At 42.9% G+C, this 23,079-nt stretch overlaps 1 protein-coding gene across 3 annotated transcripts in view; it reads left to right on the forward strand.

The window, feature by feature from the left end:
* Positions 1-23,079, forward strand: part of SH3KBP1 (SH3 domain containing kinase binding protein 1) — a 331,078-nt gene that overhangs the window by 169,803 nt on the left and 138,196 nt on the right. For 2 of the 3 annotated variants that reach the window (XM_040266527.1, XM_040266528.1), the window contains exons 5-8: positions 4,771-4,900; positions 5,429-5,488; positions 12,782-12,856; positions 16,347-16,552. In XM_040266527.1, the coding sequence (XP_040122461.1) occupies positions 4,771-4,900; positions 5,429-5,488; positions 12,782-12,856; positions 16,347-16,552 (471 nt within the window). The remainder of the gene's footprint in view (positions 1-4,770; positions 4,901-5,428; positions 5,489-12,781; positions 12,857-16,346; positions 16,553-23,079) is intronic. The other variant, XM_040266529.1, reaches the window with a different exon arrangement.

Here is a 23,079-nt window from a genome sequence, read left to right on the forward strand (position 1 = left end):
ATTGGCCAAGCTAGAAGAAATGGATACATTCCCAGAAACATAGAAACTACCAAGTATGAAGTTTTGACAAAAATTTGAGTGATCTTGAGATGTGGGCCTTTCCTTAGAGCTCAACTTGTAACCATGTTTCTTTCTGGAAAGAATGGCAAAACAGCTCTTGAAACAATGAAGTACCCAAACACAAGTACCCATTTGCCTGTGAGCCTCGCCCTCCCCCATGCTTCCTCTTTCCTTCACACTCGCCTCTCCAGTGGGCTTTTTAAAAAAAATTATTTATTTGGCTGTACCGTGTCCTAGTTGTGGCACTGGGATCTTCAGTCTTCGTTGTGGCATGCAGGATCTTGGTGGTAGCATGCGAACTCTTAGCTGTGGCATGTGTGATCTAGTTCCCTGGCCCAGGCCTCATACATTGGAAGCACAGAGTCTTAGCCACTAGACCACTGGAAAAGTCCCCTCTGGTGTACTTCTGACTGAGGTTTGGGTAACAAAGGGCAATTGGATGCGAAAAGCTGTAGCAACCCTTAAATGAACCTTTCCTGTCTTGCTGCTTATACCCTGAAGTAGATTTTAGACTTGGTGAATCTGTTGTTCCCCTCCTGGGTACAATTGAGAGGGAAAACTTCAACAGTGATGTAGGAACTACAGGCATATCTCAGAGACATTGCAGGTTGGGTTCTAGACCACTGCACTAAAGCAAATATTGCAATAAAGTGAGTTACAATAATTTTTCAATTTGCAGTACATATGAAAGTTATGTTTATACTATCCTGTAGTCTTAAGTATGCAATAGTATGATGACTTAAATTGCTAAAAAAAAAATGCTCACCATCATGTGAGCTTTTGGGTCATAGTAGTAACATCAAAGATCACCAGAGATCGGTATAACAAATATGATACTACTGAAAAAGTTTGAAATATTCAAAAATTACCAAAATGTCACACACAGACATAAAGTGAGCAAATACCATTGGGAAAATGGTGTCGATAGACTTGCTTGAGGCAGGGTTGCCACACACCTTCAGTTTGAAAAAAAAAGCTTTATCTGTGAGGCACAGTGAAGCAACATGCAGTAAAATCGATGCACCTGTGTTCTGAGTAACTGGGGTCACCTCTGTATTCCCAGGCATCCCCTTCAGTGCCTTGAAAATGTTGCTAATGTTTGTACAAGTTGGGGAGCTAGAGATGGAGGTACAATTCTCCCAGCCTCTTCTACAACTTGGAACAGGGCTAAGAGCTGAAAGCTACTTCTATGGGCCTTGAACCCACTTAGATGCTGGTGACTGTGAAGACTTACGAACTGCAGGGCCCACAGACACAATGGTCTAAGTGGTTTTACTGCATCTTTCTTTCTCAAACACTGCCATGTAAAGCTGCCCTGCTCCCAGCTCTGGGACACAGCCATGGGCTCCAGAGCTGGCAGGGTTGGTCTTGGAGGTACAAGGGGTTTGTTCTCAGCCTATAAGCCCAGGCCTGCAGAAGCCTGCTGATACGTGTGTGTTGGTGCAGAGAAGGTTGGTGTCTGTTCCACTTGAATACTTTCTTTGGGAAAGAAATCATAAGCCCTTGGTAACATTCATAATCCTCACTCTATTACAAATGGATGCATTCCTTTCTCTCTTTAAATATAGAAACATAAGCATAAGCAACCTGATTTCTAAGCAGATGGTGTGCAGACTCTGCATGTTCTACTCCTGTAGAAGATTCTCAAGGATGGAATCTTTGCTTTGTTCACTGATGAATCTGTCCTGAGGTCCTAGGGCAATGCAAAATAGGTGCTCATTAAATATTGGTGAAATTGGGAGGGACACACAGACCTGAGTGTGGTGTTACCTAATTGAGAACAGTGGGCAATATAGTCAGGGTCTCCTGGTCCATTTTGCTCCCCACAGAAGGGAAAATTCCTTCTGTGGAGGAATCAGGGCTTCATAGCCCCCCATGGAGGATTTCTCCTGGTTGATTTCCCTGCCATCCATTCATGTATCCATCCAACCATTCATGAATGACTGTAATCCTCATGGGCTTCAGTGTCCTCATCTTGCTGTAGGAAGTTGAACTGGAATATCACTGAAGAGGGATCATGTGAGGGTGGGGAGCATTTGTCTCCTATCTCCGTCCTGAACCTTGCAACCAGAGCAGTAGTCTGTAGGAGGAAATAGCACTGTGCAGCTCTCTCCACTGCGGGGTACAGACACGCCCTCCATGGCGCCTGTAATGGGAAGTGTACCCCCCCCACCCCCCTACCCCACCGGCGATAAGCAGTGGTTTGATTGTCTGCTCCTCTGTGTGCTGCAAGGCTAATGATAGGCGTCTGCCAGTTCCCTTTTGGCCACTCCTTTCAGACTGTGCTGTGACAGGGCTGCGAGCATATGGGTGTGTGGTGAGGTGAAGACACCTCTGTTTTCCCAGCAGGCAGCCTGCCGAGCCCACACATCAGGAGCACTTTCTTCAGGGATCTCGAGCTGGAGCCGCTTATTACTGGAACGGGAGCATTTTAGATACTGTCAAAGTGAATCAAACAGAATTGGCCCAGCTGCCCTGCGCTGTTGGGGATGGTGACAGGAGCTGCTCATTTGCGGTCCATGCCCTTGGTCTCTCCCTCCTGCCCTGCGATTTCTGGGAGAAAGAAGGTCATTTTATGGTTCCTTATTCAGGACAAACACAAAGGACCCCATGCTACAAATTGTGCAACTGTTTATATTCAGGGTTATGGCAAAGCTTCCTAACCATTCTAATCCTATAAAAAGCTCCTTGAAAGAATAATACATATCAGAGTTGACATAGAAACATGGAATGAGTTCAGCGGAAATGCTTTAAATGCTGTGATTTGGTATTGAATAGGGACAGTCATGCATAAGTGCCGTTGTCTGGATTCTTTCCTGAAGATTCTGTGATCATGCAGATGTAATGTCCACTCTGTGAGTCTAGATATCCCAGGAGTTCCCTAATATGTGCTCTAAATGCCATTCTGGTTGTCTCCATTCTGAGGCTCCGTTAGCATCCCCCTGAATATCTCGCACTTCCCTTTTTTCTCCAAGTCTTCCTTTAGCATCCCAGATCTCGATGAGCTCAACTTTGTGTAACACATTTGGTTTGTGCTAGGTCATGGTGTTTTCTTACCTCTTTACCTTGCATTTGCTAGGTTTTGGTCGCTCCCACCCTCTGTCATCTTTAAACCACATGCCCTTTCTACCTTGATTGATTGTCACCTTCTTGAGGGGAAAAAAAAGAACATGTCCTGTACAGTCCTGTGTCCCTAGCCCATAGTGTAGAATCATAATACATCTATTTCTAACACATCGAGCTTACCCATCATGCCATTGTACAAATAGGAAAGTCAGGGTTCAGTCAGTAGGAAATCTGAACGGCCACACAACTGCTAAGTTTCAGAATATGATTTGAACTGGGCTTTTGACTCTTAATTTTCTTTTCTGTTTTAATTATTTAAGCTTTTAAATTATATTTGTTGATTTGAGTAGGTAATATGTGTACATGGTTAAATTTTTTTTCAAAGTTTCTAGGTCTCTTTCTAGTATACCACACCATTACTGGTAACTGAATACTTCATAGTTCTCAAAATGCTCTGTTATTTTCTTCCAAGAAGCCAGTTCACAATTCTCACTTATGCTTTTCTGTTAGTGGCTTCATCACAGAAATTTAGGATGATTTTTTTTAACCCTTCTCTCACTCAGCTCAGCTAGTTGGTTTCTGCAGACCAACAGATCCCTCATAGATCCTCAAATCTGTCCATGCCTTGTTCATTGTCGCCCCTCCCCAGATCCAGGCTTCATTCTCCCACCCAGGTCACTGCAGTCTGACTGCCCTCCCTACCTCCCTTCATCCCATATCAGTTCATCTCAGGGTAATCTGAAACCTTCCAGAAACCTACAGAGGGCCCTTCTACCTTCTGATCAAGTTCTTATTCCGTAGATTCTTAAGCAGTTTTTGTTAGGCTGTCTGGTTAGGTTTGGTAATCTGGGAAAGCCATTCTCCATTTTTAAATACTAGCAATATATACATAATATAAAACACATATGGCACAGTCGTAAAGAATCCGCCTGCCAATGCAGGAGATACAAGAGATGCGATTTTGATCCCTGAGTCAGGAAGATGCCCTGGAGGAGGAAATGACAACCCACTCCAGTATTCTTGCCTGGGGAATCCCATGGACAGAGGAGCCTGATGGGCTACAGTCCATGGGGTCACAAAGAGTTAAATATGACTTAGCATGCACATACATAAAACACATAAGATTACCAAGGGAGCCATTTTGGTATATTAATCTATGTGTACTTGCTTGTTATAATTTCTTATTAATACATTAAATAACAAGGTCTCCCAGCAGCTGTGAAAACTACCACCACTTCAAAGTAGTGATGAGTGCAAATGATATCTTGAAATACCCACAGTATCTATGATGCGACATGAAAATATTATTTGGTTGGTATCAAATCACAGGTTCTTCTCTTAGTCTGGTATGTTACCTATATTCCCAATCAAAGGAGATGGCAAATTTCAGTTGGAGGTTAGTGAAAATGAAGTGTTAATTCTTTTCCACTTGCGTTTATGGTTCATAGGTTAAACCCCGTTCCTGTGCCTGAATCTCAAGGCTCTCTGAGGTCTGCCATCTCGTTCCCTGTTCCCTTGGAAGCTTTGGGTCCCGCAGCTCTCCCTGCGTAGACTTTGCACTTGGCCCTATACAGATGGGACAGAAAACTGGGAAACACCGCGTCTAACCTGAGTTCTGCCTCTGTTCTATTCACATGTGTGCAGGTAGAAGAAGGATGGTGGGAAGGTGTTCTCAATGGAAAGACTGGAATGTTTCCTTCCAACTTCATCAAGGAGCTGTCAGGGGAGTCAGATGACCTCGGCATTTCCCAGGATGATCAGCTCTCCAAGTCAAGTAAGGAAGTCCTCCCACCACACAGGAGGAGGTCGGGCCACCCACGGTGCCGCTGTAGCCTCCCCTCTGTTCCATGGCCTGCGCTAAGTGACTGTGACAGAAGCTCATGAGTATTTTCCTGGCTCTGCTGCCTTAACCCACCATGGTTTAGTAGGTGTATCACTGTAAGTGTGTGACATGCACAGACGCACACTATTAATATCTTTGGATAGGTGACTGTCGACCTTCCCTCTTCCTCATGGATGGCCCAGGTTGCCGTACCTCTGTATACTTCTCAGCTGTCACTCCCTGCAAGTTGATAATTATTTTTAAGATGAATCAAATGAGATTATTGATATTTCACAGCAACTCTTGAGAAACTTAGAGAAAATGACACACACACACACACACACAACATCATTGGTGGGGAAAAGGATGATGTTCAGGACAGATGTGGGCCAAGCCAGCTGAGGGTCCATCCCCACGTCAGGTGAGCACGCGTGTCTTACTGAAATGGTGAGAACGAACTCCAGGTCTTTTTCTCTCCAGGGCCTGAAGCTCTCCTTCCTCCAGCTTCTCTGCTGCCCTTTCCAGCTCACGGAGCAAAAGGTCAGGCCCGGGAAGCTTTGTTCTCCCAGTCGCTAACCCAACTTCCTTATGTGAGCGTCTGTGTCCCTCTTGTGCCGTCTTGAGCCGCAGTCGTGCGTGTGAATGTCGTAGAGGCGCGACTGTGTCACTGCGCTTTGGCACTGGCGGAGGCTGCAGACGTTCCTTCCTAACAAGAAGAGGACAGCTCAGTCCTGTCAAAATAATTGTTTAAATTGCTTTCTTTTCCATTTGGAAAAGTCTGACTTGAGTGGTATTTCCCACTTAGTTGTGTCTCTTTTTATTCAACCAGTGGCATGACTGGGCACATCCCCAGTGTGGAGGTAAAGCCATTTCTGGAGTTGTGCTAGGGCCACCTCCTTCACTTGGTGTTTCAGTGGCATTGACTGATCGGCTCAGTGACGTCCAAAGTCTGGGGCCCCTACCCCTGAACCTCATTCCATCCTGGGATCTATGATAGGAAAGAGAGGAGCTGATCTGGGGGCAAAGGAAGCATCTTGAGACTACTACGTTCTCTGGTTTGGGATAAGGCAATTCTCTGCTAACATAGCTGATGAGTATGGGCAGGACAGCAGGAAGTGTCCTCAACCCCATGAGAGTGGCATTTGCTATGGCTTCCAGATTGCACATAAGAATTCTCAGTGCTATGCTTCTCCTTTCAGACACTGGAATAGTGTTGTGATTGGGTCCTGTAATAACAATACTGTATCTCAGGGCTATAGTGCATTAGATGGGCTCTTGGAAGGAGGACCAAATCGGGTCATCATAGCATTATTCCTATGGGTAAGTATGTTATGAGTTCCCATGGCAAGAATGTATACAAACCACCTCACCTATAGAAGACCGTCTGTAAATGGTCACCTTCATTGTTAATCATGATTAACCCTTGGGACATCCCTGTTAGTATGTTGAGGCTATTTACACAGCAGTGGTACAGTGCTCACTGAAGCATTCTCTCTACATTTGGAAATTACTTTGAGATTCCTCTACTGATGCAGAAAAAGAGATCTGGAGAGGTATTGGACCGCATGTTTGGGAGAACCTTGACCTCTTGGTGTCCTGCCATGTTAGGTGTGCTTCCAGAGCTGGAGCTCAGAGAAGTAATGCCTCCTGGGTTCTTGTAACTGTTGCAATAAACCATCTCCTCTTCCTCCAAGTCAGTAATGTGGATATTTGACCCTGCTTCACTCCTCAGTTCACAGCACATGGTGCTGGAATTTCTGAGGCAGGAGGTTAGGAGACGGAGTGGAATGGTTTCCCCCATCTCTTAGCCTTTCATCACACGCTCAGAAGGGCTGTTTCTCTCAGAGAGACTGCTGTCCCCAGCACTCTCAGTCAGTTAGAAGTCTGCCGTTTCAGGCCTGGGACAGCCTGATGATTCCAGCGGCCATGTTTAGTTTTCACAGGATCTGTCCCTGGTGAGGGGGTTGAGGCCTCCAGAGAGGCCTGGTTCCCTAACAAGGATGGATGCTTGACAAAGAAATGCATGGCTTTGATAATCTTCCTGTATGTGTAGTTAAGGAGGAGAGGGCCTTTCTCTCCATGTCTCTGGCTGTCCATATCCATCCATCCAATCTTCCTTCTTGTCTTCTATTCTTCGTTCAACTTTTATTCAGCCCCCGTTGTTACTAAGATGCTGTACAAGGCACTGAAGACATACAGAGACAAATCAGTTAGGGTCCCTGCCTTCAGTCAGCTCACACTGAGGAAAGAGGGTGCACAGACCAGCAGCAGCTGAGGAAAGGAGCGCAGCTGCTCAGCCAGCCAGGTGTGTGAGGAGCAGTGAGGTACACAGGCAGAGAGCGCCCAGTCCCAGAGGGATGTAGGGACGATGGTGGTCGTGAAGGGCTTCCGAGGAAAGCAGATGTGATTATCATGTCCCTAGGGCTTGCTAAATTGAGATCATCCCCTGAAAGAGAGAAATACCATCTCTCAGTGTTCTGACAGGCTGTTCAGTAGCTCTTTACACTGAGATGGTAAAATACATATAATTAGATCAGATCATATGCAGAGATTATGTATACTGGTAGGATTTGTTTACATGGGAAACTTTGGTTTTAGAGTGAATCTGCTTATTGTCTATCTCCAGGGAATGGAGTTAGTTTCAGGGTACTTTACTTCACAAAAGAAACACCATTTTGTTTTGAAATAATTGTAGGGTCATAGAAAGTTGCCAAAAAACCCCCACTGTACAGGGAGGTCCCATGAACCCTTTGTGCAGTTTCCCCCAGGGACAATATCTTGTATAGCTGTGATACATGCATATTTACTTTTATCATAGAACTGAGAAAGACAAATGGAGTTAATGCACAAAAGATATCTAGCTTTTTACTCTGGTATGAGCTGAGCTGTAGTTAAGACAGGTCTTTGTTAGACCAGTGAAGTTTTCACAGAGATTGCATAATTAATACATGGTTCTGGGGAAAGTCAAACTCAAAATGTTTTATACCATTTTGGTAATTTTTAGGGACCCTAGTGACATCATATAAAAATCTTCTCAATTAAAATGCTAGTAGACATTAGGAGCGGTTTTTTTTTAAGTACAGGTAAAACCTGTATTCTGGTATATATGAAGAAGACTTTGTGTTCCTGTATCCTTATACATCTCTTTGTTATGCACATATACACACCTGCATGTGCAGAAACTCATTTGATATTTGTACTCTGCACATTTCTACTTCTAGAATATTTTTGGGGATAGTTACTCAGTTGAATTTTGTCAACCAATGGATGAGTGCAGTTGAAGAAACATTGCATTATATTTATAAGGAAGTGTGCCAAGACAGCTGGACACATGGTATTCAATAAATGCTTGCTGAATCCTTTCTGACTCTGAGAAGGCGTTTTTAGCTTCGAATGACAGATGCAAATTGTTTGAACTTGCTTTTCTTTAACCCTGATTTTTTTGTTTGTTTGTTTTTGGCCACTCCACGTGGCACACAGAACTTCCCTGACCAGAGATCGAACCTGTGCTCCTTGCAGTGAAAGTAGGGAGTCTTAACCACTGGACCACTGGAGAAGTCCTGCTCCGATGTATTTTTGTATATGGTGGTTGGTTTTGAAAATCTGTAAACTTTCGATCTTTATTCAGGGTAATCTAATTTATCAAGGAAAGAGTTGCAGCAATTGTATTGGTTGAGATGTTGATTTAAACATTTTATCTTGAATAAGAAAATTAATTGTCAGGTAGTAGCAGAAACTTTCTGCTGTGTATTTAATTTGAAGGTACCTTTACCTTTCATAGAATTCATGAAACCTTTAAGGTGCCATTTCAAAAAGATTTTTATCAACTCTTTATTATAGAAATCTTCTAACATACACAAATTGAGAGAACAATATGATGAACCCTTGCAAACCCGCCACCCAGCTCCAGCAGTTAGCAGGCTGTGGCCAGCTTATTGCAATTATACCACTGTACAATCCTCCCTCATATTATTTTGAAGCAAACCCCAGATATATAATTTCATCCATAAAAATTTCAATATGTCAATAAAAGGATATCTTAAATACTGTTATCACTCCTAATAGTAACAATAATAGTTGTAATTCCTCAAAGTAATTACCTATATGGTCAATATTCCCTTTTTCCTAATACTCTTCTATTATTTAACACAATCTGTTTGTTTGAATCTGCACCCAAAGAAAGTACATGCAGTGTGATTGGTTGGTATGTCTCAAGTCTCTGGATCTCTAGGTTCTTCCTCCATGTCACCTTTTTGTTGAAGAAAGTGGGGTCCTTTGTCCATTATTTCCCCACAGCTTGCCTTTTGCTGATTTCATCTCTGCTGCATCCTTTACTTTGGTGTCCTATAAACTGGTAATTAGATCTAGGGCCTTGATTAGATTCAGATTTGAGAGATTTGGGGGTGGGGTAGGGATAAAAAGCTGCTTCGTAGGTGGTGGTGGACAGTGTATTTGGAAGCTCATAATGTCTGGTTCTTTTTCTTTTTGAATATTAGCCACTGATGATTATCACCCAGATCTCTTCTCTCATTAGGGCTTGCAAAATGGTACCAAACAGGGAGTTTTTTGTTTTGTTTTGTTTTTGAAGAATGAAATAGGCTCCCATGCAAGAGATTAACAGTGAAAAAAATGGATTTTTAAATTAGATTTTAAAAATTAAATTTAAATTAGATTTTTAAAAAACAAAACACCCAAGGGTTTGCAATACTTGTGTGGGCAAGGTCTTATGTCAGGGATGGAAAGGAATTGAGAGATCTAACCTGATGTCGGTATGAACACTAAAGCCCAGTGAGATGGAGTCTTGGGTGTGTCCTGGCTTCTGAGGCCACCATACAGGTGAGCCTTCCTGCCTGTACTTTGCACAAACTTTAGTTTTGCTTCTCTTATGGCCTATAGTTTACCTTTTAACAGAGCATGTAACAAATTTCAAATCTGAGTACAGTTTAACTTATTTCATCTAATTATCACAGATTATGATGAATTAATTATCTTTTCAGTGACAATTTCGCATATGTAAGTATTGACTAAATGATGTGGAATAGAACTGATTATGAATTATATTGATATTATCTTATGGTATTAAATTATAATCAGAAAATATCTTGATCTATAAGATTTATTTGGATGTAGAGGCAAAGAAATCCAGATATGACTATTGTCCAATTTCAATTTCATGCATACTTTGTTTGCTTCACATTTAAGATATGTGACTTTCCTATTTTAACATCTTTTTGATATTATTTAATTTCTTAGAGTATGAAATAATTGTAAAACTAAAAAGCGTTCCTGTTTTTCTTTTTAACGAAAACATTGTTTAGCTACAGAAATGTTTTAAGCTTTTTCCCATAGTTTTTAGAGGGAGAAAGTTTGCATTTTCTTTCTATAACCCTTAATAACCATGATATTTGAGTTTTACTTGGCTTTCTTTACTTGGCTTTCTTATTTTCCTAGTTCCTTATTTTTGAATTATAAGTTCAGATACTTTAGTGACTAGTCAAGTGAAGACAAAGACAGCGGCCTTTTAAAACTTAGGCCAAACCACTCCCATGATATAGAAATATTTTATTTCATTAGCTGTGAGAAATGGATTACTTAGTGCCCCATGCCTATAAAAAGTAAAGCCAGGCTGGTATCCACCATGCTTTGGTATTGTATACTGTTTTCTTTTTGATATTAAATGATATTTGTTTTGTATATGATGTTCTGGTGGCAGGAAGGAGCAATTAGCAAATTGATGAAATAGAGTTTCAGGCAAAATTAGATGCTAGTGTAAGCATATGATTTTGTGTTGAAATTGAAAAATGCTTCCCCTTTACAGAGTTTTCTGCCTTCGACTACTAATATTTAATAGAATATCCCCCCACCTCATAAAATAAATAGCACTCACATTCATGGCCTTTCCATGGCCCATCTCTCTTGTTCTTTAGATGGAATGTGTGTGTCCTCACCCCCAGCCCAGGCTCCACTTCAGTCATCTTGCTGCCAGTGGATGGGGGGACCTTTACAGAAATGCTTGGCCATTCAGAGACAGAAGTGCCATGTCTGCCTCATTGATTCTCAGACTTGGTCCTGGGGAAGAACAAAGGGAGGTTCTCTTGTACTTGGAGGAAATTGAAATACTGAAGTACTTTTTTGAAAATAATTGAAAAAATTGAAGTACTTCATTGAAATACTGATTTCTTTTTTTTTTTTTTTTTTGTGACACCAAGAGGACTGCTGCCATTCAGTTCTTGGATGGGAGGAGTCTGGCTCAGAAGACAGCTGTATTCCTTAGGAGTGGAGTAATGTTACCTTAATGATTGAAGTTAAGCAGGATAAAAACTCACCCAAATAAAAACCAGCTACTGTTACTTGCTCCACTTTGTCATCAAGTCCTCAGGAGCTACAAGTCTAACGAGAACATCTAAAACACTTGTTTCTTTGACTACCCTATGTAGCCAGTGATTTGAATGTCTAAGTTTTCGCTTTAGTTAGTTGGAGCACATCTGCCAAAAAGGGCAGATTTCAAAGCAGTGGTGTAACACCATGTCTGTAGGACACAGAAATTGGCAATACCTGATTCCATTTAATTTATTGAGCTGATCAGTTACAGTTCCTTTCATGTATTAGGAGTGACATGGCCCAGAAGTTGACGTGATGGTCCCTAATGGGGTTTTCCATTTTCCTAGAGTGTTTCTAAAAAGTGAGACAAGTTACTTTCTGTCACTCAGTTTTCCTCTCTGCCTCTCTGTAAATGTAGCCTGCCTTTTCATCCTTCGAACTTATTATGAGGGAGCTATAACAATATCTTCTTATGAGGGAGCTATGTGGCCTCCAGTTCGATATTTAGCTCACAGCCATAATAGGATCTGTTTCTTGGATAACTTACAGTAATGCATATATTGTTTGTCTTTATTAAACCATTTTACCTCCTACTGTAGGGTGTGTGTGTGTGTGTGTGTGTGTGTGTGTGTGTGTGTTCGTCCACTCAGACTGGGGCAGAGTGTGTGTAGTCTATGTACTTACTCGTGATTCCAGAGAGATTTGGACTTTAGCCATGTGCCCAGTCTTATGCTATTTGTTAACTTCTACTTGTAACAACAAAAAAGGAGATAATTTGACACTGGGTGAGTCCTATGTCCTCATGCTTAAGTGCAGTCTCATGACTGATATGGCAAACCTCAATTAAGGTTGTTTAAAGAAATAGGGTTTTCTGGCATCTTTGATGCTAAGCAGAAAACCCCTTACATCAACATGGAAGTCACGATTGGTTTCCAACCTCATTGATAAAAACCCGTTTCTAGAATTCTAGTACATTTTCTTGCTTAAAGGTACTAAGAGTGAAAAATCTTTTAAAAAGGATTCTGTGCCTTGTTTAGATTCTTGGGGTCATGAGTATCAGTTTGTATCATCCTGGGCTCTAGGGGTAGAAGATAAAAGATAATGGACCAAAATCTATATTTTGTTTGAGTCGCACTCTGCAAAGAGAAGATTGAGTTACCTAAGGAATTAGATTTCCTCTGGTTAATTGAGATTTTCCTGTTCTTGAGGTGTAGTGTGGAAGTGGCTTCCAGGTTTAAATTGGGCATAATCCACATGCCAGGCATTCAGAGAGGTGAGCCCCAGTTCTGGGGCTCATTGCCATCATGGTTGCATGGGGACTTTGGGCTCATTGTCTAACGTTCTTAAACTCTGCCTTTATGATTTCTAATTAATTTTGTGGATGAAGCTTAAAGTGGATTCATTGAAGACAAGTTCAGTTACAGACTCTCCTCCTTCCTTCTTTTGCCATCACTTGCTCCCCCTCCCCCCTCTTGTTTTTCTCTCCCCTTCTCTTTTCTCATTCACTGTCAGGAAAGACTACCTTTGAAGGGACAATTTTGTACCGAGCTGCACCGGGAAAGACGGAGGGCCACAGACGCTATTACAGTGAGTGACCTTAACAGCAGGAGGCATTTGTAAAGATAAGATCTGGGTACTTGTTTTTTGATGCAGCTGCACTGCCCTGAGCTGCTCATGCTTCTGCCAAGTGTCTGTGAATTTCTCAGCCAAGGACATGGGCTTATGTGCCTGGGATAAGCGCCGTCTCCTTGGTGTGCGCTGCAGGAGCGTTCCCATCGCCAGCCGCCAGCGCTGTCTTGTCTGCTTTCTGCCTCTGTCATGTATGTGACATGCGTGCATGAACCGTGCGTGCAGAGAAGGCATCCGTAACCGTGGTCATGGCATACGTATTTGTCCCAGGATCTGCACCTCTGGAGTGGTGTAAGATGGCTTCTCATGGAGATGTCAACCCTTCGTGGTGATTGCTTTTACTGAGTGGGTCCATCAGTAAGGCATTGCCTCATTGCGCGGTTCAAAGAAGTCAGAAGTGGGCATTGAACAGTCCATGCCAGAAATGATATTTTGCTTTGCTCATTCGGCCAATCACCACACGGCAGACTTCTTTTCGTCAGGACCAGGGTGTAGCCTTTGGTGCAGTGGAAAGAAAGCTGCCCAAAGTTGAGGGGATGGAGATAAATGAGGTTGATGAATGAATCTCATGAAGTTCTTAGAACGGGCCTACCACACAGTAAGCACTAGACATGTGAGTGTAAAACTGAAAATAAATAGAAATGGCTCACGGATTTGAATTGATTAGTGCTAGACTATTAAGGAAATTATTGACAATGACTTTTCTGTAATTCAGCCAATTATATGAGCGGCCATAGCAAACCTGAGGAAGCTTTGTTCTTTTCTCACGGCAAACGAAAATCATCTGCCTTAGTGTGCATATATACATATGTATACATAAAGACGTATACACATATGTGTGCATAGAGATGTATACATGACTATGAAAGAGAAGGTTCTGGCATGAACTCCAGAGCCAGGCTGCTCAAACTGTCTGCAGCAAAGTGTTCTTTGATTTCCATCCCCCTACGGACAGATAACCTGGTCCTGCTGGACGCGCCTTCACTGCGCATGCACTGCACCTCTTGCGCCTCCCTGTGGGAGCAGACGGACCAAGGCTGGTCTGTGCTCCATTCACATAGACAAGTCTGTGGGCCACACGTCTGGAAGTCACACCAGCACACACTGCTATAAGTGTTTCTGTGCACAGACACTTTCTGTGCTTGCTACCCAGTGTTTCAGTAACGAACCCTTCATGACCTGGCCCCAGTCCACAGACCACACTTTGGGTTCCCTTGCCCTTGGGTGTCATGTGGCATGCCAAGCATGACATAAGGATGTTTTACACAGTAGTGTGTGTTATGAGCACCAGTGACCAAAAGATACAGCACCAAACAGACGTGAACGTGAAAAGCCACCTTTCTTTCCCACCAAAGGGAAGGACTAGATTTTGGGGTTTTTCATCAACCTAAATATTCAGATATTTAACTTGTATCATACTGGAAAGTGATAGAAGCAGGCTGCCAGAATTTCTGGAAGACAGATCTGCCGTGTGTTTCCTTCCCAGCCCATGCTTGTGTGGCAAATCCCTAAAACCAGAAGCTCAGTGAAATCAGGATGCCAGTGGTTGAAAATATTATGTTTCTAGGTAATGAGGAATGATAAAAAGAATCCTTCAAATTCTTTTCTTTGAAAAACTGTAACAGCCTTGCCCTATTCCCTTTGCCCTGCTGCCTTCTGCTGGTGGTGCTGGTGGTGGTTGGGGGGCGGGGTGGTGGCATGATGATGGTTTCTATTCACTAACCATTTCTTTATTCCACTCTCAAATGCTTCTTTCCAAACCAGAAAAGAATATACAAGCCATTTATCACACAGAAAGAATCCATACGGCAAAATGAGAACATGTTAAAGGGGAAATGACATAATATTTAGACTCCGAAATTATATCTCCAGCAGGGATATTTCCCAAAACAATGAAGAGATAAACACATGAATGGATAGCTAATCCAGGGAGGTTCTCCATGTTTGCACACTTGCATCCAGTCCTGTAAATTGCAGCCGACCCCCTTGTTGTGGGCTGTTCCTTATTCTTATGCCCTCTGTTCTTGCTCATAAGTGCTGTTCTTTAGTTAATTAAAATGTACACCTGGGATCTTCCTCGTTCCCGCCCCCTCTTCTTGGCTTATAATTACCGTTTTATTGAAAACAGCAGCAACAACAAATACAGCCATTGTTTAAAAGATTTGATTTTGAAACATGTTAGCGATTTTTAATGACCTTTCTATATTTTTCTGTTTTCATTTAACAGTTTCTTCCTGCACTGAGACTTGTCTGTATGAATGACTTCGACATTTTATGACAGTTTATGCAAGCAGTGATTTGGTGTATCTTTCTTAGGTACTAGGAGGCCACCTTACCTGTAGGACGATAACGCACAGTGTGGCTAATAGAGAACTAGAGCATCATTGTCATCAGCAGATACATAGTCAATGTTCACGAGCTAGTCTGTACGTCTCGAGTCTTTGAGAGACAGGCTTAATGGTAGACTTTTCATAAAATTTCCTTTGATTCTTGTCCTTTGATGCCATGACTAATGTACTGGCCATCAAAGTAAGAATGTACACTCAGAAATTAACTAGGAACAAATAGGCTCTTCCTTTTAGGAACATGATTGTGGGCAGAGCCTGGGGAAAGAGGAATCTGGGGAGGTAAGTGTCCACGCTGTCTTACTGATAACAGTTTGACTGCAGGAAGTCCAAGGAAAGGTGTCATGTCCCCAGTGTTCTTCTTTGGAAAGGAGTTCAGCTTCAGGGAAATGTTGGTGTTAGGGGAGTGAAGAAGAGCCAGAAGCTTGGGGCATTCTGGCCTCCCACAAGGCAGCTTCCTTTCCTTCTTTAACAAATACAGTCATCTTGCCAGTGAAAGCGTTTCAATGTCAAGTTTGGTTTAGTGCTTTCCTAGAGAAGCATGTCTGTGTGCATTTATTCCTTGTAAAGCCATCCAGAGATTTAATTCTTTGGCAGTCATAATTTTGTGTGGTTTCTTTAATTGCTAATTTGTTTAAATGGCTTTTAGCTTTACAGTTTCCCTTTAGGAAATGTTACTTTCGTTGCTAATTGCTAATTGACATGTCATAAAGATAGGAGGTACAGTATGTGGTATTGACTGGGTGGGGAGGCGAGGAGGGGGCAGGAAAGGTTGTTACTGCATAGACTGCACAAAAACAAGTTTGACTAAGAACCAGGCTCTAGCTGAAAAGAGGTGACATGTCACATTGACAGAGGCATCTGCTTTGAAATTGGATGTTCTGAAAAGTTTTGATTTGCTTCTTAAAATTCAACGCTGGGGAGGTGGAACAAAACTCAGAGCCACCTCCCTGGAACATCCTTACACACTAAATGAACAATGGCAATGCGAGTTATCCTGTACCCTATGATACTTGGAGCAGTGGTTCCTGGCTGGCTATGAGGTGCTTCATGGCTGTGGCTGATTTCTGAGCTCTTTCTTTCCCCATCCCCGCTCTTGACAGGTTTAAGGGAAACCACAGGCTCCGAGAGTGACGGGGGTGACTCAAGCAGTACCAAATCTGAGAGTGCCAACGGCACAGTCGCAACAGCTGCCATCCAGCCGAAGAAAGTCAAGGGAGTGGGCTTTGGAGATATTTTCAAAGACAAGCCAATAAAGCTAAGACCAAGGTCGATTGAAGTAGAAAATGACTTTCTGCCGGTGGAAAAGGTATGTTCGACAGTTTCTGTTTTATTTCCACATAACATCCTGTATCCAAAAGTTACCTCGTAGGGCTTGGCGTCTAAGATGTCCTGTGCCTCTCTTGGGCTCTCATTGTCCTTGTGTGCAGCTCACCTATATGAGGACGGCTTTTAAAAAGCTCATGCTCTAGTTTACTGTTGCTTTTCTTACTGATCTCCTGTCTGTGGAACGTTTCTCAGGGTGACTTTTCCCATAGACCAGCCCTTCTCGGTTTTCTCTGGAGAAAAGCCACTCACGCCTGGTCTCAGCTAAACACATGACCTTGATACTTTTCAGGCAGCCACCAGTCTCTCTCCTCTCCTGGAATGTTTCTCTGGTGCTTTGTGCTGGGGCATGTTGACTGCTTCTGCACTTGAGAAAGGGGTTGTGCATTTTTTTCTCAAGGTCTTTGGTGCAAATGATTTCAGACTGCCACCAGGAAGTCTCCTGCGTGCATGAATGGCGGAGATGGCCCTCTCTGCGAGTGCCTGGGTCTTTCCCGTCAGGGAGCTGGCTGTTTTGTCCTGCCCCTGGTTCTGGGTTGGTGAAAGGCAGACAGCGTGCTGCTGCTGACTATTCGGTTGCCACAGCAACACACCCCGAGCCGTCATGCTTGTGGCTGTCAGTGACGTCTACTGTGGTACACTTCTAAGCATCGTAGCCTTGCTTAGGATTTGATAAATACTGTGGAATTTTCCAGATTGTAATAAGCTACACTCGTGCTGTGCTTAAGGAATGTTTGTTAATTTGATTTAGTGCTGAAATTTTTTCTTTGACGTTTGTGCCAGCAGGCTTGGGGGATGGGGTATTGGCAGCATCGCTACTGCAGGTTTACCCGCAGCTTTTAAGGGTTTTCCATTTTTCAGTGAGATGAATTTTTGAAAGTTGCATCATCTTCTGCAGCTGTAGAACTTCCACCCACCTCCCTCCCTCCATCCACCAGCAACCTAGCCTGGTGTCATCATGCATTAGAAATAAAATCTGGAAAGGAAACTTTTTGGACACTTAAACATCCTGAGAAATGAGTAAGACAGAAAGGACAGACACTTAAAAATGAAAGACTGTTTCATTTAAATTCTTTCCTGGAAACTTCTCTTATACACTATTGCTTCCTTCACTAATCAATTTGGTGTTTCTCAAGATCTGAAAACTATTTAGTATCCCAGCTTGTGAGCTCATTTCTGTTCAACACAGTCACTTTCAGATTCCAGGAGATATTTACAAAAAAGCAAGTTCCCATCTTGGGAAGGAACAATGAATACAGGTTTTTCTTCATTTTATTCAAGTGGTCGAAATGAGCATGATCATTGACTCTGTCAGTGAACAGTTAATTCCTTCTGTTTGTTTCATGATTCTTGGTCTTATTCTTCTCTGTGTAAAAGCACATTGTGTGTGTGTAATCAGTGACAAATATAATATTCCCAGGTTTGTATCTCAGCCCGTGTCCTCTGAGCCCCACAGCCAGCCACAAGTCCAGCTGCCAACTTGAATATCTCCACTTGAAGTTCTTAAATTCTTATTTTTATATAAGATAAATTCTTATATAAGACAGTTTTATATAAGATAAATTCTTATCTATCTCAGCCATACATATACATGTATCCATTCTTCCCCAAACTCCCCTCCCATCCAGGCTGCCACATAACGTTGAGCAGAGTTCTCTGTGCTGTACAGTAGCTACTTGTTGGTTATCCATTTTAAGTATAGCAGTGTAACACACCGTTGCTGTACAGAGAAATCTCACTAGCTACTGAACTCCTGAAATGCTGGAAAAAAATTTAATTGTATTTTTTTTAATTCATGGCCAAGTTTGTGGCAAATTAACAAGCACAACTGAAGGCAGATTGGAAAAAGTCAGTTGCAGTTCTGAAATTCCTATCACCTTGTCATCCTCTTCCCTCTCAAATCACTCTGCCCGCAGCCTTCCCATCTCAGTTGAGGGCAGTGCCACTCCCCTCCCATCACTTGGGAGAAAAGCACTGGGGTGGTCTCTCCCTCCCCTCGCTGCCTCACATCCCATGGCTGATCCATCAGCAGCCCCACGAGCGTTGCCTCCTAAGCGTGTCTGGCACCTTCATCAGCTCTGCTCTCACCACCACTGCAGTGGCCTCTAATTGGTCTCCCTCCCCTACAGCCTAGTGTCAGTGTCGAAGCCAGGGTCATGCCACTCTTTTCAAACACCTGTAGAGGCTCCCCTGTGAACCAAAGTGAGAATCTTCCCCACAGCCCAGGAGCTAGGATGACCTGAAGCCCATGGCCACTTGGACCTCTCTGCTCACTGCTCTTTCCCCGCTTGCTCACTCCCAGCCCTCTGGTTCCTGCTCACACATGCCACGCGTGCTCCCGCTTGGCGGGCCTCTGCCTGGACACTGTTGCCATCTGCGCCCCCAGCTGCCTGCCCCTCCTCCCCGATGCCCCACCATTCAGGAACCTGCCCCCTTGGCCCCTCCTGCACTGCGCTTTCTGTTTTCCCTAGCACGCGCACCCTTCTGACATAATGTTTATCTTGCATTATGTGTATTCTTTGTTCATTGATGTGTGTAATGTGCTTAGAACAGTGTGTGGCACATGGTAGATGTGCAGTATTAGTTACAGGAATAATATTAAAACTAGCACTTTAGAGATTACAGACATCTATGAAATGAGGGGACTGAGTGTGATAAGATAACAGTTATATAGTCAGAAATATAGTAGTTGTATGGTTCGCTGCATCTTTGTGAAGAAGATTTACTGCATTGGTCTTACCGACATGAAATGTTAACTTCATCAGAGTAATACACACAGCGTGTGTGTGCATCTTGATTCGTGGTTTGTTTGCGGAATGAAACCATGTGCTGGCAGCTCCCTTAGCCTGCTTCTCATTGTGAAGTCTCTGGGGGAAACGTAAACTTCCCAGCCTGCTTTACTGGCAGCGGACAATTTTTACAGCATCTAAGAGGATTTAAAACTCTCTCCACCCCCTGTTGTTGGCGCCATGAATAGTTCCATAGATTTATGGTTCCATTATGTTATTGCACAACCTGGCGTGGGAGCTCACGAGTGTGATGATGTTTTACCAGTGTACAACCTGGTTCTCATCGCTTTTGAGATAGTTCTGCGTCAAAGATTTATGTTTAAGGAAGAAAGTTTCCTTTGAGAGTTGAGCTCACTGTTTCAGTTTTGCAGAAGCACAGACTGGATCTCATGTGACAGCATCTGTGTTCAGTGAAGCACAAGCGGGTCTTCCACTTAGGCTGGGGCAGTTGACCTTCAGACATGACTGGTTTGATAACTTACATGAGGGGAAAAAAAGGACTATGATGATTGTTAACAGCTGCGAGCATTCTAGTGTGCTTTCTGTTCAAGTGTGAGAAGTTCTAAGATCTACTTTTCTGAGTCAGTTGAAAATTATGTGTTTATTTTACCTGGGCTTGAATCTGTATCACCCTACCCGGAGTGGTTGAATGCTGATGATTAAACATCAGGAGAGATATACACCCACCCATAACAACAAGGAAATAATCAGTATTCTTGCTTTTCTTATTGAACTATAAGGAAGGACCCCAGTTATGAACCTTTTTAACACTACCAGTTGTGAATATGCCTGTGAATAATGTGTTTAATGCACCACTTAACCAAAATATGTATAGATGAAAAGATTTAATGTCTGGGATTTGACTTCCGGTAAGTTGGAAGATGGAAGAGTGGCTGAGGCAAAGAGGAAACCAGATTGGTTACGAGTTGATAGTTGTTGAGATTAGGTGGTGCGTACACGGGGCTGCAGTATGCCGTGCTCTGTTTTGGTACATGTTGGAAATTTCCTCTGATAAAGGTTAAAAAAAAACTTGGGGGAAAATGTACCATTTAAACTCAGCCCAGAGCTAAATATGTGTTATATCAAAAACAGTGGAAAATATGGTGTGGCTAAAGGTGAACTAAGTTAAATAACATAAGATTAGAAAGGTGTGGTACCATTGTCCTAGCTGATTGACCTTTACAAACTGACTTTGCCTCAGTTGTACCATCTGTAAAATGGGAATACTCTTTATACCTATCCTACTTTGTGTGTGTGTGTATGTGTGTGTGTGTGTGTGTTCAGTTGCTACATGCTGTCCAACTCTTTGTGACCCCCATGGACGGTAGCTCACTAGCTCCTCTGTCCATGGGATTTTTCAAGCAGGAAAACTGGAATGGATTGCCATATCTTACTCCAGGGGATCTCCCTGGATCAGGGATCGAATCCACATCTCCTGCATTGGCAGGTGAATTCTTTACCATTGCACCACCAGGGAATCATAGGACTTAAAAAAATGCTATATAGCTGAAAATACTTGGGAAGTGTAACTCATTTCAGGTAGTATTTATTGAGTATTCACTATACGCTCAGCACTGGGGATGCAGTGATAAATAAGAACAGGTCACTGCCCATCAGGGAGCTGCAGAAAAGTAAACAAGAAGAATAATGCAGTGTGGGGAATGCCATGCCCTGGCTGAGAACATGTGCTGTGCTGCAAGAAGCCTTGGGCGTGGCAGGAAGTGGTGAGTGGTTAGGGAGGCTGGAGAGTGTGTATTCCTGTGTGTCTGTGTGTACCTACTTCCTAGAGGAAGTGATGTTTAGGCTGAGAACCATGGGTCCAGTACACATTCATCAGGCAGAGGAGAATAGAGTTGTCAAAGTGGAAAGCAACATGTATACATGCCTGAAGGGAAAAGAAAACAGCACAGAATGTGTGTCGAGCTTCCAGCAGGAAGTGGGGAAAGATGAGAGTGAAGAAGAAAGCCGGGCCCAGATTAGCAAGGGCCTGGTGAGACTTGTTAAGGAGTTTGGACTTTAATTTGAGGACAGTGGGGAGCAATTCTCAGCAGAGAAGGACGTGATCAGATATGCGGTTTAGGGAAAGTATTCCAAGTTGCAGTGGGAGGAGTGGATTACAGACAACAGGTAACTAGAATTCAGGAGAGAGGTTAACAGAAACTTTATATTGACTCTACCAGTAAATCTCCCTCCTCGTAGGTTCTAAACCAGTTAATGAATAAGGTGAGTCAGTGGATGGAAAATCAGAATATTATTTTTGCTTATTTTTTCAGTATGGATGTCCAGTTGACTCAGCACTGTTTATCAGAAAGATCATCCTTTCTGAAGATCACCTGTTTATCAAAAAGGTCACCTTTGTCATAATTTAAGTGCCTGTGTATGTGTGGGTTCACTTCCATACTCTCTGTTCTATTGGTCTGTTTGTCCTTACGGTCATTCTGTACTACTCTAATTACTGTAGCTTTGTAGTCAGTCTTGATTTCTGGTACTGTAACTACACAAACTCTCTTTCTCTTCTTTAAGATTTCCTGGGCTGTTCCATTTCATATAAATTTTAGAATCAGCTTATTAATCCCTACTCCCCAAAAAACCTTCTGGATTTTGAATGGCATTACTTGAACTCTGTAGATACTTTGGTGGGGAGGTGGGGGAGAATTGGCACCTTTCCAATCTATGAACATGGTATATTTATTTACATAGGTCTTATTTTACTTTGTAAAAACTTCTCAAGTTATATATTTATCATCTGTGTCTGTTTCTCTACTTGTGTTATATTACAATGTTGTTATTGATGAAGGCAAATTTGGAGGATATAGATTGTGTGTGTGTGAAGTCGCTCAGTCATGTCCGACTCTTTGAAACCCCGTGGACTGTAGCCCGCCAGGCTCCTCTGTCCATGGGATTCTCCAGGCAAGAGTACTGGAGTGGGCTGCCATTTCCTTCTCCAGGGGATCTTCCCAACCCAGGGATCGAACCCAGGTCTCCTGCATTGCAGGCAGATGCTTTATCCTCTGAGCCACCAGGGAAGCCAGAGGATATAGATTAGGAAAATCAAATGGGCCTAGCTACTGATCTTCAGAATTAGACAGACTCCCTCACTCAGTCTCAGTGATGCTATGCTCGGGCAGACCCATGTGATGTAGAAGAGCCTGCTCCTTGGGGAACAGCAGAGACAGTCAGTTTCCAAGAGGAGGACAAAGAAGAGCTGAGCTAAGCATGCCCAGTTTATTTTTCCCAAATTCACATATCAGAGAAGTCATTTCACTCTCCCAGGATAAGTGAATAGGGAGACAGAGAGTTCCAAGAGTGTTTAATTCTGCCCAGAGGCCAACAGCATCCAGAGAGAGTGTCCGTTTGGTCTCCTCTTTACATGGAAAGAAATATCAAGGTAAGACAAACAAATTTTCTAACAGCTTTGAACTATTATTATAAGTATTTGGGGGAAATATTTTGGAGATAGAATCAAGAAGTTTGATAGTATGTGGTGGATAAAGGAGAGGAAAGACTTGAAGAGAATGCCTCGGGCAACTGACTTCAGCAGCTGGATGGATGACAATATCATTCCCTGATTAGAGAACACAGGAGGAGAAAGATATTGGGGAAGGAAGGTTATGGGGTCAGTCTTAGACTAGCTGCATTTTGAGGTCCTTGTGGGAACATCAAGGGAGGCATCCATCAAGCAGTTGCATAAATAAGTAACGGGGAGTGAACTGTGGGTGTG

The sequence above is a fragment of the Oryx dammah genome, unplaced genomic scaffold, assembly GCF_014754425.2.
Source record: "Oryx dammah isolate SB20612 unplaced genomic scaffold, SCBI_Odam_1.1 HiC_scaffold_23, whole genome shotgun sequence".
Classification (NCBI taxonomy): domain Eukaryota; kingdom Metazoa; phylum Chordata; class Mammalia; order Artiodactyla; family Bovidae; genus Oryx; species Oryx dammah.